Here is a 14,550-nt window from a genome sequence, read left to right on the forward strand (position 1 = left end):
ATATGCCCTTAGCATACTTACTTGGAGATCATTACATATTAAATTGTCTTTTAGACTTTGGTTCTTCAGGCCAAATCACACCACTTCTTTTTCTCAGAGGTCTGGTTTTCCAAGCTTAATCATCCTTGTGGTAGTCCTCTGAACTGTCCAAGTTTTCCACATCCTTCTTTAGATGAAGTTCCAGAACAGCTCATTGGGGCCTAATGGAAGTTTGGAGGGCCCAATGATAATTTTTTTCTAAGCTAATTAAGTGCTGAATAAGCACTCTGGTAGAAAAATTAATACTATTTAAATTTCAAATGAATTCTTATGGAGCAGTGTTGAGCTCTTGGCTACACCCAAGTGTTGGTCCCCAAGTTATTTACTGAATGATGACTCAATACACAAATAAACTGGAAGTTTGTCTAAAGAAGGATGAATATGACACTTTGGAATGACAAACTCATACTGACCTCATTATTAAGAAAAAGCCTCATTATTAAGAATGATGGGAACCAAAGGAAGGTCTAGAAAATAATTATCATTTTCTCCACAAGACTAACTTCAAACTATATAAATGTCAACTTATGCATAAAGACTTTCTTGATCCCATAGCCCCTCCTTCAATCATCATAGCTCAATTTTTCTCTCGGCCATGGTATTTATCACACAGCTTTAGATTTTAGTTTATGAGTGTTTGTCTTCCTCCTTTTTTTCAATTTTCCTTCATAACGCCATTATAGTTAAATGATTAAACACAGGTACCAACGTGTTACAGTTTACCTCAAATACAACATGAACTTTCACATTTACGTATCTTTACATGTTTCCTCATTCTAGATTCTTCTTCAAAGCATAGCTCAAACATCACTTTTCTTTGGCTTTCCTTGGTGTCCCAATTGCCATCTCAAAGATTTAGTTTCTCCCTCAAATGTATTCATATAACAATTTATGCATATTTTATCAATTATTTTGCTTCAATAATTATTTGTGTATCTCTCTTTTCAGCCCTGTGCAATCTTCAAGGACAACTCCATATCTTCTTTTTAAATACATTATCTGGGACATAAATATTTAAGAAACTGAAGTTTTAAATATTTTATCTCTACTACTAAGCTGTAAGCCTCTTGAGGGGAGAATGTTGAATGTGATTCCCCATAGCATGCTGTAAATACCTATTTAATGGATGGATAAATGATAAATCAATGACTTGACAGACATTCACACATGAAACTAAATAAGCCAACACAACCGTAGATGTCTTCAGGCTTACCGGTCCATGGCATGTGAGGATGCCATCTTCCATCTTCTCACACTGGGGGTCACACTCCACACAGATGGAGCCATTCTCAAACTCCCGAAATTCACTGTGAAAACATCAGCAGCATGAGGCAGTGTAAGCAAACAAGCTGTCAACTTAACAAATGAAGTAACATCTGCTAAAAGTCCTATTGGCAAAGTAAATTCTAGAGTTTGTTTCTCTAAGTGCCAGGAGCATCAGAATCATTTCCCTGTACATTAATGAGTAAGTTCTCCATTAGGAGAAAAGATAAACTGCAGCCAGATGGCTCTCCTGGCCCTCCATTGGGTTCAACGACAGACTCATTCAGGAAACCTCTCTCTTGTGAGAGAGATTCCAGCAGTCTCAAAAAAAAAAAAAGGAAAAGAAAAAAAAGGATGACTCTTTTGATGACACAGCAGAACCATTTCTGCTATTTTAAGTGAGTCTGTGCCTGTTTGTCTCTATATAAAATTTTACTCTTGGCTGAAGGCTTATTTTTTAAACCTTGACAGAACTATTGTATTTTTCTTGTTGCTAAGTTACATGAATGTTCCCCATCCTTGTCCTTCAAATCCCAAGATTCTTCAATTTATTTTTAGTGAAACTTCAAAAAACACTTTGATTTCTTTTCTTCTTTTAAAATATCTTTCTGGGCTTCCCTGGTGGCGCAGTGGTTGAGAATCTGCCTGCCAATGCAGGGGACGCGGGTTCGAGCCCTGGTCTGGGAAGATCCCACATGCCGCGGAGCAACTAGGCCCGTGAGCCACAATTACTGAGCCTGCGCGTCTGGAGCCTGTGCTCCACAACAAGAGAGGCCGCGATGGTGAGAGGCCCGCGCACCGCGATGAAGAGTGGTCCCCACTTGCCGCAACTAGAGAAAGCCCTCACACAGAAACGAAGACTCAACACAATCATAAATAAATAAATAAAAGAACGTGAATTTCTTTAAAAAAAAAAAAATATATCTTTCTTGGAGAATTAGAGAAAATATCTTTTTAATGGTAGATTTTATTTTCTTAGATTATTGATCTAATATAACAACATCTTTTTCAGTTTAAATTCTTTTTGAAGAATTCTATATGATATAAAATAAAAAATAGTTTAATGGTAACATTCTAAAACTTTCTAATTAAAATGTGGGATGATGGTCATCACTTCCCTAAACCTTATATTTTGTGGCTATTTGAATATTAAATTTACCAGTATATAAGTTTTCCAATTAATATCTATCCTAAAAGTTTTCATTTCAATAATTGGGTATCAGTCATGTACAATATGTTTAAAACACACTATTTCCAAGAATGTGTGAGAGGATGAGGTACTGGGTATAAACAATTTAGAATGTCAGTTATGAGTCATTAACAAAACAACTAAATATTTATAGCTACTTCATTATTTTGTGCCTTTGTATCATGAGCGACCATTCCAAACTAATAGCATTGCAAATATGGCAACTATGGATTAACTAGGTGATAAATTCAAATTTATTTTTCCCTGGAGTGAAATAATCACTCTTTTTTCATAGTGAACTATCTCATTTGGTTATTATAAAGCCTTAACAGATGATTGAAATCCAAAGGGTGGGCTATATTTTCTGTTGGTTAGATTAAGACTACATATATTTCAAGGTAAAATAATGGCTTGGTTTTCAAAATAAATAGCATAAATCTATGGTTTATTTATGTATGAATGTACATATTCAGTTACATGGATTTTGCACTCAAAGTGAAGTGTTGGTTTGCTATGGATTCACTTTTTATGAATTTTCTTGAGTTTAACATCTTAGTTACATAAAAAACTTTTTATTTTGCATGTTTCATCAATGAGTGATATAAAGTATTCAATAGAGGAAATCTTCAGAATATAAAAGTCAAAATGACCTGGTATTGGGGCGGGGGGGATGGGGTGGTAGCTAAATTGTAAAAAGCATCAAAAGCATTATGTGTAAGTGAAATTATATGATATTTACAGCACACCCTGCAATCATCAGCAAAGCACTGTTTCTGAAAACAGCTTCTTGGGTGACTGAAGAGTCAGGATACTAAATGAAGGTAATAATTTTTATGGTACTAAAACATGGGTCATGCTTTTCTTTCTCTTCTCCAAAACTCCCTTCCCCATACACAGAGTTGAGGAGTAAAATGAATATGTCATAAAAAATCATGGAGGCAACCTAGCTGCCTTCTCTTTTATAGAGTAGACTTCTGTCTGTATCGTTTCTGGCTCTCTTCCTTTCTGCTCTCAGAACAGATCCTCCTTGCAATTTATTTATTGTCACTGTCTCCATCATTGCCTTTTTTCTTCCCTGTCCCCTAGTGATTCTGCTGTGACTTTGCCAGAGATCCCCTTTCACTTGAATCTGATCTAAAAATTCACATTCTAGGGAGCATGAGCTTTGCTTACTGAGCTTTGTGTTTTTGCTGCCATATATTTCTCACAGTTTTGTTGTGTGTGTGTTACCTTAGCCAATCCTGTGATCTAGAGCAAATACTTTGGATTTGGTTGGTGTTCCCAGCACCAAGATTAATATTGTTGTCTTACATCTCTTAACTTCTCTAGACCTCATTCCCTAAATATCCTCTGAAAAAGGAAAAAAAGGGTGTTTTGATGAGAGGTTGTGAATATTAAACATAAATTGCCTACAAAGATCTTAGACTGGCACTCTTTCTGATGTTTCTCTGTTGTTACTAAAGTTTCAGAAGCATTTAACCATGTTGCCAGATAAGAAAAAAAAAATTAAGATTGCATTGCAATTAGTTTTCTTGTTCATTTTGAATACTTGTGCATTGTAGTTAGGAGTTGCCAAAATATAGTGACTTATATGATCTGGATTTGAGTGCTGACAGCCAGGATTAACTGAATTTTTTTTCCCCCTTCAAAATATCTTCTTTTTAGGATTTATTCTTTAATGATAGTCAAACTATTTTTATATATATATTAGTTCCCTGATTTTGGTAAATGTCATATTTGTATTTATTTTCAGCAGTGTATAAAGTGACTGTTCTACCTAACTATTTAATAAGCTCAGATTAATAGACACAAAAAGGAAATGAAGGTAATTGTTTTAACAGTAGGAATTCGAACAAGACTTTTCTCATTTGATAATCACAATCATTATTATAATATTATAATATGATATAATAATAATAATAATCACATCATTATTATTCCCATTTTCCATGTAAGAAAACAGAGTTTAGGACAATTAGGTTATTTATCGGAGGATGGACATTTCAAGTAGGAATTGATTAAGTTAGAATTTGAATTTATATTTCCTCAAAGACTGTCTTACCTGCCAGGCAAAGTTGGAAGTAATTTGGCAATACCACAAGATTGGAGGTGGGGAAATCTATCACTGGGTAGGCAAGAATTGTATCAGATATTTATAAGATATTTTCATTTGTTATCTTTAAACTAAACCTTGTGCATGATTTCCTAGGATCCCATTACTGCAGCAAAACAACATTAAGAACTTTATATTTCTTTAATATATTTGATTTAATGATTTGGAAAATGTTAAGCTTTCAAAAACAATAGGATAATCAGTGTTGTTTATTTAGGGAACCAGTATTTTTCCTTTGCTTAGCTTTCATTGTTTCACAAAAATGAGACAGAGGGTAGTGTATACATCCACATATATATCAATTTCATATTTCTGACAAGTTTAAAACTGAAATATTAAAGAAAAACAATGGCATCTATAAAGAAACAGGATGAAAATCAGATATACTGAGTTCTAAGGGTTGGTCTGGTGCTTTTACAATGTTATGACTTTGGTCAACACTTAATTTTCCCACTTCTCACTGTTTATAAGATGCTTCTGTTTGATAAAATGATTTCTATAATCTATTCCTTCCTTAGAAATGCACATACATATTCAATAAACTTTTAATGTAACACAGTGGAATTAAGGTCTATTAGTTCCATTTTAATGGCATCAATTGCCACACACACAGAGAATCATATCTGATCTGATGTATTTCATGTACAGGAAATATCTTTCATAATAATGTGAACAAGCATTAATACAATTCAATTCAATGAGACAAGTAGCAAATAATTTGCTATTCATTATCGAATTTATGAGTTGATGTGTTTTACAAAATTTCAAGTTGAAATTTTCCTGATAAAACTATTAAACCCTTTTTTCAGTAATGCCTTTATTGAGAGATAATTCATATACCATGACATTCACCTATTGAAAGTGCACAATTTAATGCATATTTTAGTATATTCACAGAGTTGTGCAACCATCATCACCATTTCAAACTATTAAATTCCTAATTTTAATTTCAATCTTTTTTCCCCCTAAATTCATGGAGGGAATTGGTTTGGTCATCTTTCAAAGAAGACACATATCAATATTGTTAAGATCCATAGATTTTTATCCTTCTAATGTAAAATGCAAAAATAAAATGTTATGTGGGATCATGAAAACGGTTATTAAAATGGGACAATTCATGAGGCAGAAGAAGAAAGAACTTCAAAACTACCCTTTTACAAAACTGTTGAAAATCCTTTCAGTGAGCAATATAGGAAAATTTGACTCAGGGACAGTACTAAAAAATGCATTATCACACGAATGAAGGACAACTGTGATGCATGAAATGGTATGTTAGGATAAAGTGATTTTATGAGTATATGAAATGCCATGCAACAAAGTATATACTAAGTTTTATTGTTGTCAATTTGATTATTGTACTGTAGATAAAATTTAAAATATTTGATGTAAAATATAGCTTAGGTTATTTTTAGAAAGTGACAGAACACTTTCATAAACCTTTTCAACTAGAAACTAGAAAGGTAATTTCTCTATAGGGCTTAGCAGTTGTCTGAGACATAGAAATGTGGGTTGTTCCTAATACACAATCAAATAGACACACAACCTAAATGGAAAAAAAAAATCAAAAGTTATGCAGTCATTCCAGGTGAAAATTAATAGGAAAGCCTGAGAAAAAAAAACAAGATGGTTGAGACACTGAGGAGGAAATATTACTTATCACAATGTGCTTCATAAAGAAAATAGAAATATATTTTTCAATTTTGCATAAGCATAAATTGCTATAATTTATTAAGAATTATCTATTTTGGTACACATTTTTAAATATGTACATAATAGTCAATATGCATTTTGACTTATCTTGTTCATTCAAATAAAATGATTTCCCCTTAAAAGAATTCTTTTATATGTTTTCTCCTTTATGCAACAAAAACTCTACTTAAAAATCTTGGCCAGCATAAACATTCTGAAATTTTACCCTTTTATTATCATTTTAATATCTGAACCAATCAGTACCTCAAAACTCATGAGACAGAGACATTATAAGATGCCTTACCCGTCATAGAGGTTACAAGACTCTATGCAGGTCCTTCCCCTGCTGAAGCGACGGCACGACAGGCACTGGTCTGGCCCAGGTCCCCAACACCCATCGTTTGAACAGAGATGGTTGCACACCATTCCTTCAGCAGCTGAAAAACACACCAAAATCAAGGGGAAATAAAACAGAAGCCTGCGTCCAAACTTACCATTTTAATATGAATCTTCCTAAGCAAAGCTATTTCTGAAGGAGTGAGAGAGATCTGTGGCAGATAACTTTGCTTGCCTACTTAGTCACCATGGCCCACTTTACCTTCCACTTCTTTCATATTGCAGAGCCCCAGTCACTGTGTGTGTAGCACCATTGCATTTTTCATAAAAGTGAACAAACATCAATTGCCTATATCAAAACTCTAGGGAGAAGTAGTGACAGAAATTAACCTTCCAATTAAGGTAAGGAACAAAACACACCATTCTAAAGCCAACCCTTTGCTCCGTTAACACACCACACATTTTGACGTCAATTCCATGTGAGAACTTCATGCAGAAACAGAACAAGTGATATTTGTCATAAAACAAAAAACATCAAAAGGGGAAAAGAAAGAAAAAAGAAGAATATATGAAATGTAAGAAGGGGGAAAAGAAATGGAAATAAAATAAAATACAAGTTTCTTACAGACCTCTGGTACACTGCAACTAAGATTACCTTGATATTTGAGTCAAATTGGCACAAGTAAGAAAAAAGTTTTGAAATAATTTTAAACAAAGTGTGGTGGTTATTTATGAGGAGGTATAGAGATTACCATAGTAACAAAGGTCTTTAGTTTTATCTCTATATTTTTTGTTGATGGGAGAAGTGCCAAAGAATTTGAGGCCATGTTTTAAAACTGCCACTTAAGGTTTACCATTTCTGTTCCCTTTTATATCAAATAATACTTATTCAGTGTATTATGGTTTATACTGAAAAACAATTTTAGTGGAGGGATAGTTATTGAATAAGAAGGGCCTATAAAGACTTCAAATGTTATTCTGGGTGTCTGAAAAGTGATTTGAGACATCTGAAACCCAATTATATGTGGTTTTCATAAAATATTAATAAGTTCCCAGAAGATAAAAACATCAAAATCCTGTTTATCTTCCCATTAGTTACCAACTGTATTTATTAAGGGATGCAAATTGTTACGATAAGAGCATTTGTGAGATGGGATGGAATAGCATTAACTATGCGATTGTAATTTAAAGAGAGATCATATCTGTGAAAGTTACCTTCTCTAACAAATGCTTGAGAAAGTGAATTACCAGCATCCGTGATGATGATTAGTTTTAAAACAGGGAAACAAAATCTCCCAATTCATGTATTATTTCTCCTATATTCTGGAGCCTTAAGGAGGACCCTATGTTAAACTGTATAAAATTCTTTCTCAAGTCAGACTTAGACCTATCAAGATATCTTTTCAATTTATGACTACTTAATTGAATAATGTCTTCCAATATAGTTTAAGAGAGGAACCTTGTGTGTATGTGTGCATGTGTGTGTGTGTGTGTGTGTGTGTGTGTGTGTGTACGCTTAATAGTTTTATTGAAGTATACATGACATATACTGCTCGTACATAAAGTATACAATTTGATGTTTTGACAGATGCCTGAAATCATCAGCTATATGTATTCAATCCAGGCAATGAATGTATCCATTACCTCCAAATGATTCCTCATGACCTATGTAATCACTTCCCCCAGCCCATTCCTCTCAGACAGCCATTGGCTGGCTTTCTGTTACTCAATACCCATTAGTTTACATTCCTTAGAATTTTATGTAAGTAGAAATATACAGTATGTACTCTCTTTTTATGTAGTTTCTTTAACTCTGCATAATTATTTTGAGATTTATACATGTTGCTGTGTGTATCAATATTCATGCATTTTTATTACTGAGACTATTCCATTGCATGGATATGCCACATTTTTTAAACCAATCACCTATTGCTAGACATTCAGACTGTTTCCCATTTGGGGCTATTAAAAATTAAGTTACAGTGAACATCCATTTACAAGTCTTTGTATGGACATACACTTTCATTTCCTTTGGACAGAAATGGCTGGATAATATGGTAAGTATAGGGTTAACTTTTTAAGAAACTGTCAAATTGTTTTTCAAAGTAGTTGTGCCATTTTACATTCCCAACAGCAATGAACTCAACTCAGGAGCTGAAGTTTCCTCATATCTTTATCAATACTTGGTATGGTCAGCCTGTTTAATTTTAACCTTCCTAATATTATGTAGTGGTGTCTCACTGTGGATTTGATTTGCATTTAAATGATTAAAGATGTTGAACATTTTTTAATGTGCTTATTTGCTATCCATATATCTTGTTTGGTGACGTGCCACCAAATCTTCTGCCTATTTTATATTGGATTGATTGTTTTCTTACTATTAAGCATTGAGCGTTCTTTACAGATTCTGTAAGTACTGTTTCCTTGTCTTAGCCTTGCCTTTTTGTTCCTTTAACACTGTCTTTTGAAAAGTAGAAGTTTTTAATTTTGGTGAAGTCCAATTTATCAATTTTACCTTTTATAAGTTGTGCTTTGGGCATCATATCTAAGAAATTTTTGTCTAACCCCAAGGTAACAAAAGTTTTGTCTGCTGTTATCTTTTAGAAGCATTATGAGTTTTGGTTCATATGGTCTATGGTCTATTTTAAGTTAGCTTGTATATTATACTGTATTAGTCAGGGTTCTCCAGAAAAACAGAATAAATAGGATATTTTTATCTATATCTATATCTACATATTTTATATAATTTGTTATAAAGAATTGGCTCACAATTATAGAGGCTGGGAATTCCCTTGTCTGCAATCTACAAACTGAAGACCCAGGAAAGTCCATGGTACAGTTTAATCTGAGTCCAAAGGCCTAAGGACCAAGAGCACAGATGGTTTAAGTCTCAGTCCAAGGGGACCCACTTCCCTACTATCTTCACCTCCGCCTTACCCACCCACCCTCTCTTTCTGCAACCACAAATCTGTTCTCCATTTTTATAATCTGGTGTCATTTTGTAAATGTTATATAACTGAGATAATACAGTCTATAATAACGTTTTTGAGATTGGCATTTTTCCATTCAGAATACATCTCTGGAGATTGACTTAGGTTGTTGTGTGTATTATTAGTTTCTTTCTTTTTATTACTAGTAGTATTTTATGGTATGGGTAACCACAGTTTAACTATTCACTATGGAAGGATGATTGAGTTGTTTCCAGTTTGGGGCTATTACAAATAAAGCTGCTATAAACATCTGTGTACAGGTCTTTGTGTGATGTAAATTTTCCTTTGTCTGGAACAAATGCCGAGTATAATTGCTGCGTCATATGATAAGAGCATTTTAGTTAGTTGTTTTTGTTTTAAGAAAGTGCCAAATTATTTTCTAGAATGGTACAACTACACACTCCCTATTATTCCATCCATATTTACTTTTAAAATTCAAAGTGGAATTACTTGCTGTTTCTTGTTCATAGACAAACGTTTTCATATAAGATTTCTCAAAAATGCCCCCAAATAGCCTCCAAGAACCCCACAAAACTTTACTGAAAGTTATAGCTCCTTTTATTCTGTTTTAGCTTATTTACTTTATAGTTATCATTCTAAATAACAGATAAATGTAATTTTAAAAGATAATCTGAGGGAATAGTGACTACACAGAGCATTTTCCTGTATAAGGGATTGTTGTTCTCATATTATTAATTATTCTAGGTAACTCATAAAGTTTGTGGACTTTGCTTAATTATGATTCTTTCCATGTCTTAAATAATCATTAAATTGAAATACCATATATTGTAACTATTTTTCTTTTCTTTTGCGGAAACTCTTCAAAAATTGAATGATTTGATGTTCTACTTGGGAAAGGCTGACAGTTTATCTGTTATACTGATTTTGAACTAATAGCAAGAGTTCTTTCCTCTGATTCATTCATAATGCAGAGAAAGAGGGTTCTCTCACTGTACAAAATAAATGTCAGTAGAAATGAAATCTTAACATAGGTCTCATATCACTGATTCCTAGATGTATAAATGACTTCCCATTAATTTATAAAGATGTAAGGAGTAAGAAAGAGAGTTCAATCAAGCTGATTGAATATAAATGTGTAAAATCAAATTTTACATAATAGATGAAGAATTAAAAGGAGTAAAAGGTCCATGATATTAAAATATTAAGCTATAATACTCATTTGTATAAGCATTCAGCTATTTTAAGGTTATTTATAGAGCACTTCATATTCATATGTACATTTAGTACATTTATATATAATTTTTATATATACTTGCTTATGTGATAAATGATTATCAGAAGAAACCTTGAAGAGGGAAAAAAAATCAAAAGTTATATTATTAAAAGCAACTTGTAAAGGCAAGAGGAGTATATTCAAAATCATACTGCACAGTATCATGAATCTCTGACTGTTTGTATTCATCACTTTCCTGTCCTTGTAGAAAATATAATCAATTCCTCAAATTCTTTGTATATCAACTTCTGTATAAGACCCCCCACATTTGTTTTCAGTTTCTTCCTTTAGGATGTTGACAAGCCATCAGTACACCCTTGTACTGCCCATTTCATGATAGTCCATCAACTTCTTGATCTATTTATTTCACCAACTCACATTAATTTTTTCAGGTGTGAAAGCCTCTCACTCCTGTCCCTTCTCCCTTGATTTTCTGTTATCTGCTTTGACATTAGTTGAAAAAGAGAGTATTGGCTTCACGCAAACTCCTACCTTCTTTTCTGCTGCCTACTACCTTCCTTAGTCTGTATTCAGATGCTCAATTTCAGAGCAGTTTTGGATCAGGGAAACAGTATCTATTGTAGGAAAGCAATAATACAAACAGGAAACCATAATAATTACTTTCTTCTCATTCTTTCCAAATGACTAGATGATGGTATTCAAGGCTGGTTGATCATTTTCTGCAGAGTGAAAACATGGGAAGTGTCTCCACAAAAGGCCAAGGAAAATACTTCTTTGAAGTTCTTAAGAGAAAAGAAGTTTTCAATCAGCACCAAGAATTCAACCGCTCTCTGACCTCCCAGAGTGATAGTCCCATAGGAAGGAGTAGAAGGGCCTATTCAATGGCTTACAGTTTGAAACACCATTATAAACTCTCTAAAGAAACTTTAGCAATGTAGTTGTTAGGCAATCTTTAACTTCTCTTTTTTTCTGGAAGCTGTAAAATTGTTTTTTCTTGATCTCATCTGAATTATACCTGTCTATTAAAAATTTGGAGAGATAATAATGTGCTGAGTATTTTGACCTTTACAGAGAATATTGAACTTGCTTTCATTAAAATAGAGGCAAGCTTAAATAATGGATCTTGCTACTGTGCTGTATGTGTGAAAGTAAATGGATTAGCTCAAAATATTGAAATGAAGTACCTGTCTACAAGCACAAAGGCAGAAAAAATATCTTCTCGTTCATTGTACAAGACTACCTACGTATGCTGTTTGCATTACTTACCATACGTAGAGGCATGGGTTTGACTTGGAATGTATTTGGACAGATACTATTAATCTTTTTTTATAAAGGCTGAACAGTATGATTTAGTTGTAATAGTTCAGTTTTTCTGATCAGGTCAACATAGGTTCAAATCCTTACTCTATGACTAGCCATGCAGCCTTGGGCAATTATTTACATATTGCTTATCTGTAAAGTAAATAATAATATTTACCTTTCTGGGTTATGATGAAGATTAGACATCATATTAGTAGTATACAATGCAGGGTTACTTATCTAACTAAGCCCTCAATAAACATACTTAAGAGAAATGTGGAAACATACAAGTATATCCATGTGTTTACTTTTAGAAGTATTCGTTGAGAAATTACTTAGTTTATATTGGACAATGCTAAGAAATGGGGATATGATGGAAATATGAAATAAAATACATATTGTCTCTATGTAGGGATTACAGTCCAGTTAGGAAGACAGCATTAGATAATCACTTATATTGTATAATATAAATTTTTTTGAGAGAAAATATAACAGTTGTCCTAACCTAATGGGTAGGTAGCATTAGGTCAGTCCACAGAAAGAGGGACAACAATGTGAGACGAGAAGGATAAATAGGAATTATTAGGCAAAGAGGGCTAGGGGAAATTGGGGATTACAAGTCTAATCAAGAGAGTCTGAGCAGTGAATAAGATCAGTGCTTTCACAGAACTGACTGAACATGAGCATTGAGTGGGAAAGTAATATCTGATGAACTAGTGAGGTGAAAAATGGCCAGATTATGTAGGACCTAGTGACCATTTAAAGGGCTTTCTGCTTTGTCCAAAGAGCTGTGGGAAACTGATGAAGGATTTTAAGCAGGAGAGTTAGGATCTTATTCTTAAAATATCACTCCAATTGCTTTGAAGGGACTGACTTAAAAACATGTTTGAACAGTTGGTGGCAGAGAGAAAATAGTGAACTGTTCAGAGATAGGCATATGACCCAAGCAGGGTCAACCGGGGCTCTTTCCACAATACAGATGCTGGGAGAGAGAAAGTAGAGCTATTTTACCTGTACTTATAAACTTTGTGAATTCTCCAAGCCAAGGCCAAACATTTTTAATGAAGAAAGAGAGCTGGCCTAAGAAGAAAGCAGAATCGGGCAATGTCTAAGGACTGAGTCCTGGTGATGTTGTTTAACCCCTAGATCCGTCTGTGCCTGAAGGAATATCCCTTGCAATTCTCAGTTCTGTGAGCTGGTATGCTCTCTTGTTTGCTTTTATTTTCTATTTCTTTTTTGCCTTTTAATTATGCTTATTATTTTCTTTGTTATATGAAAAGACTTAAAGCTTGTACAGTTATGGCCAAGTTTTATTTTTTCCAACTTTGTTGAGACAAAGTTACTTCTAACATTGTTTAAATTTAAGGTATACAATGTGATTTGAAACACATATATATTATAAAGTGTTTACCACAATAAGTTCAGTTAATACATCCTTCACCTCATGTAATTACCATTTTGTTATTGTGGTGGTGGTGAAAACATTAAACCTCTACTCTCATAGCAACGTTCAAGTATAAGATAGAGTTTTGTTAACTATAGTTGCTATGCTGTACCTTAGATCCCCAGAACTTAGTCATCCTATAACTTAAAGTTTGTACACTCTGATCTGCATCACCACATTTCCCCCACTCCTCAGACCCTGAAAACCACCATTCTACTCTCTGTTTCTATGAGTTTGATGTGTTTAGATTCTGCATGAAAGTGATATCATACAGTATGTGTCACTCTCTGTCTAACTTAACTCACTTAGCATAATGTCTTGAAGGACCACCTATGTTGCCACATAAGGCAGGATTTTCTTTTTTTTATGGCTGAATAATATTCTAGTGTGTGTGTATGTGTGCGCACACACATGTGTATATATGACACATAGCCTTTATCCATTCATCTGTTGACAGACACATTGTTTCCATATATTGGCTATTGTGAATAATGCTGCAGTGAACATCAGGATGCCGAGAAGTGGGATTGCTAGATCATATGGTAATTCTATTTTAATTTTTTGAGGAACCTCCATACTGTTTACCATCATGGCTGCTTCAATTTACATTCCCACCAACAGTGCACCAGAGGTCCCTTTTCTCTATACCCTCACCAGCGCTGGCTATCTCTTCTCTTTGATAATAGCCATTCTAACAGATGTGAGGTGACATCTCATTGTGGTTTCATTTTGTATTTCCCTTATGATTAGTGATGTTGAGCACCTTTTCATGTACTTGTTGGCATTTGTATGTCTTCTTTTGAGAAATGTCTATTCGCATCCTCTGCCCATTTTTTAACTAGATTGTTTGTTTGTTTGTTTTGTTACTGAGTTGTATGAGTTCCTTATATAACTTGGGTATTAATGCCTTATCAGATATATGATTTGCAAATATTTTCTCCCATTCCGTGGGTTGGCTTTTCATTTTGTTGATTGTTTTTGTTGTTGTTTTTG

The 14,550-nt window shown here is 33.7% G+C and overlaps 1 protein-coding gene across 1 annotated transcript in view; it reads right to left on the reverse strand.

Moving 5' to 3' along the window:
* Positions 1–14,550, reverse strand: part of ERBB4 (erb-b2 receptor tyrosine kinase 4) — a 1,174,475-nt gene that overhangs the window by 283,417 nt on the left and 876,508 nt on the right. Inside the window, exons 14-15 of the mRNA XM_082466966.1 lie at positions 6,598–6,730; positions 1,253–1,346 (exon numbers count right to left, since the gene is read on the reverse strand). Of these exons, the coding sequence (XP_082323092.1) occupies positions 1,253–1,346; positions 6,598–6,730 (227 nt within the window). The remainder of the gene's footprint in view (positions 1–1,252; positions 1,347–6,597; positions 6,731–14,550) is intronic.

The sequence above is a fragment of the Balaenoptera physalus genome, assembly GCF_965194825.1.
Source record: "Balaenoptera physalus genome assembly, chromosome: 6".
Lineage (NCBI taxonomy): Eukaryota > Metazoa > Chordata > Mammalia > Artiodactyla > Balaenopteridae > Balaenoptera > Balaenoptera physalus.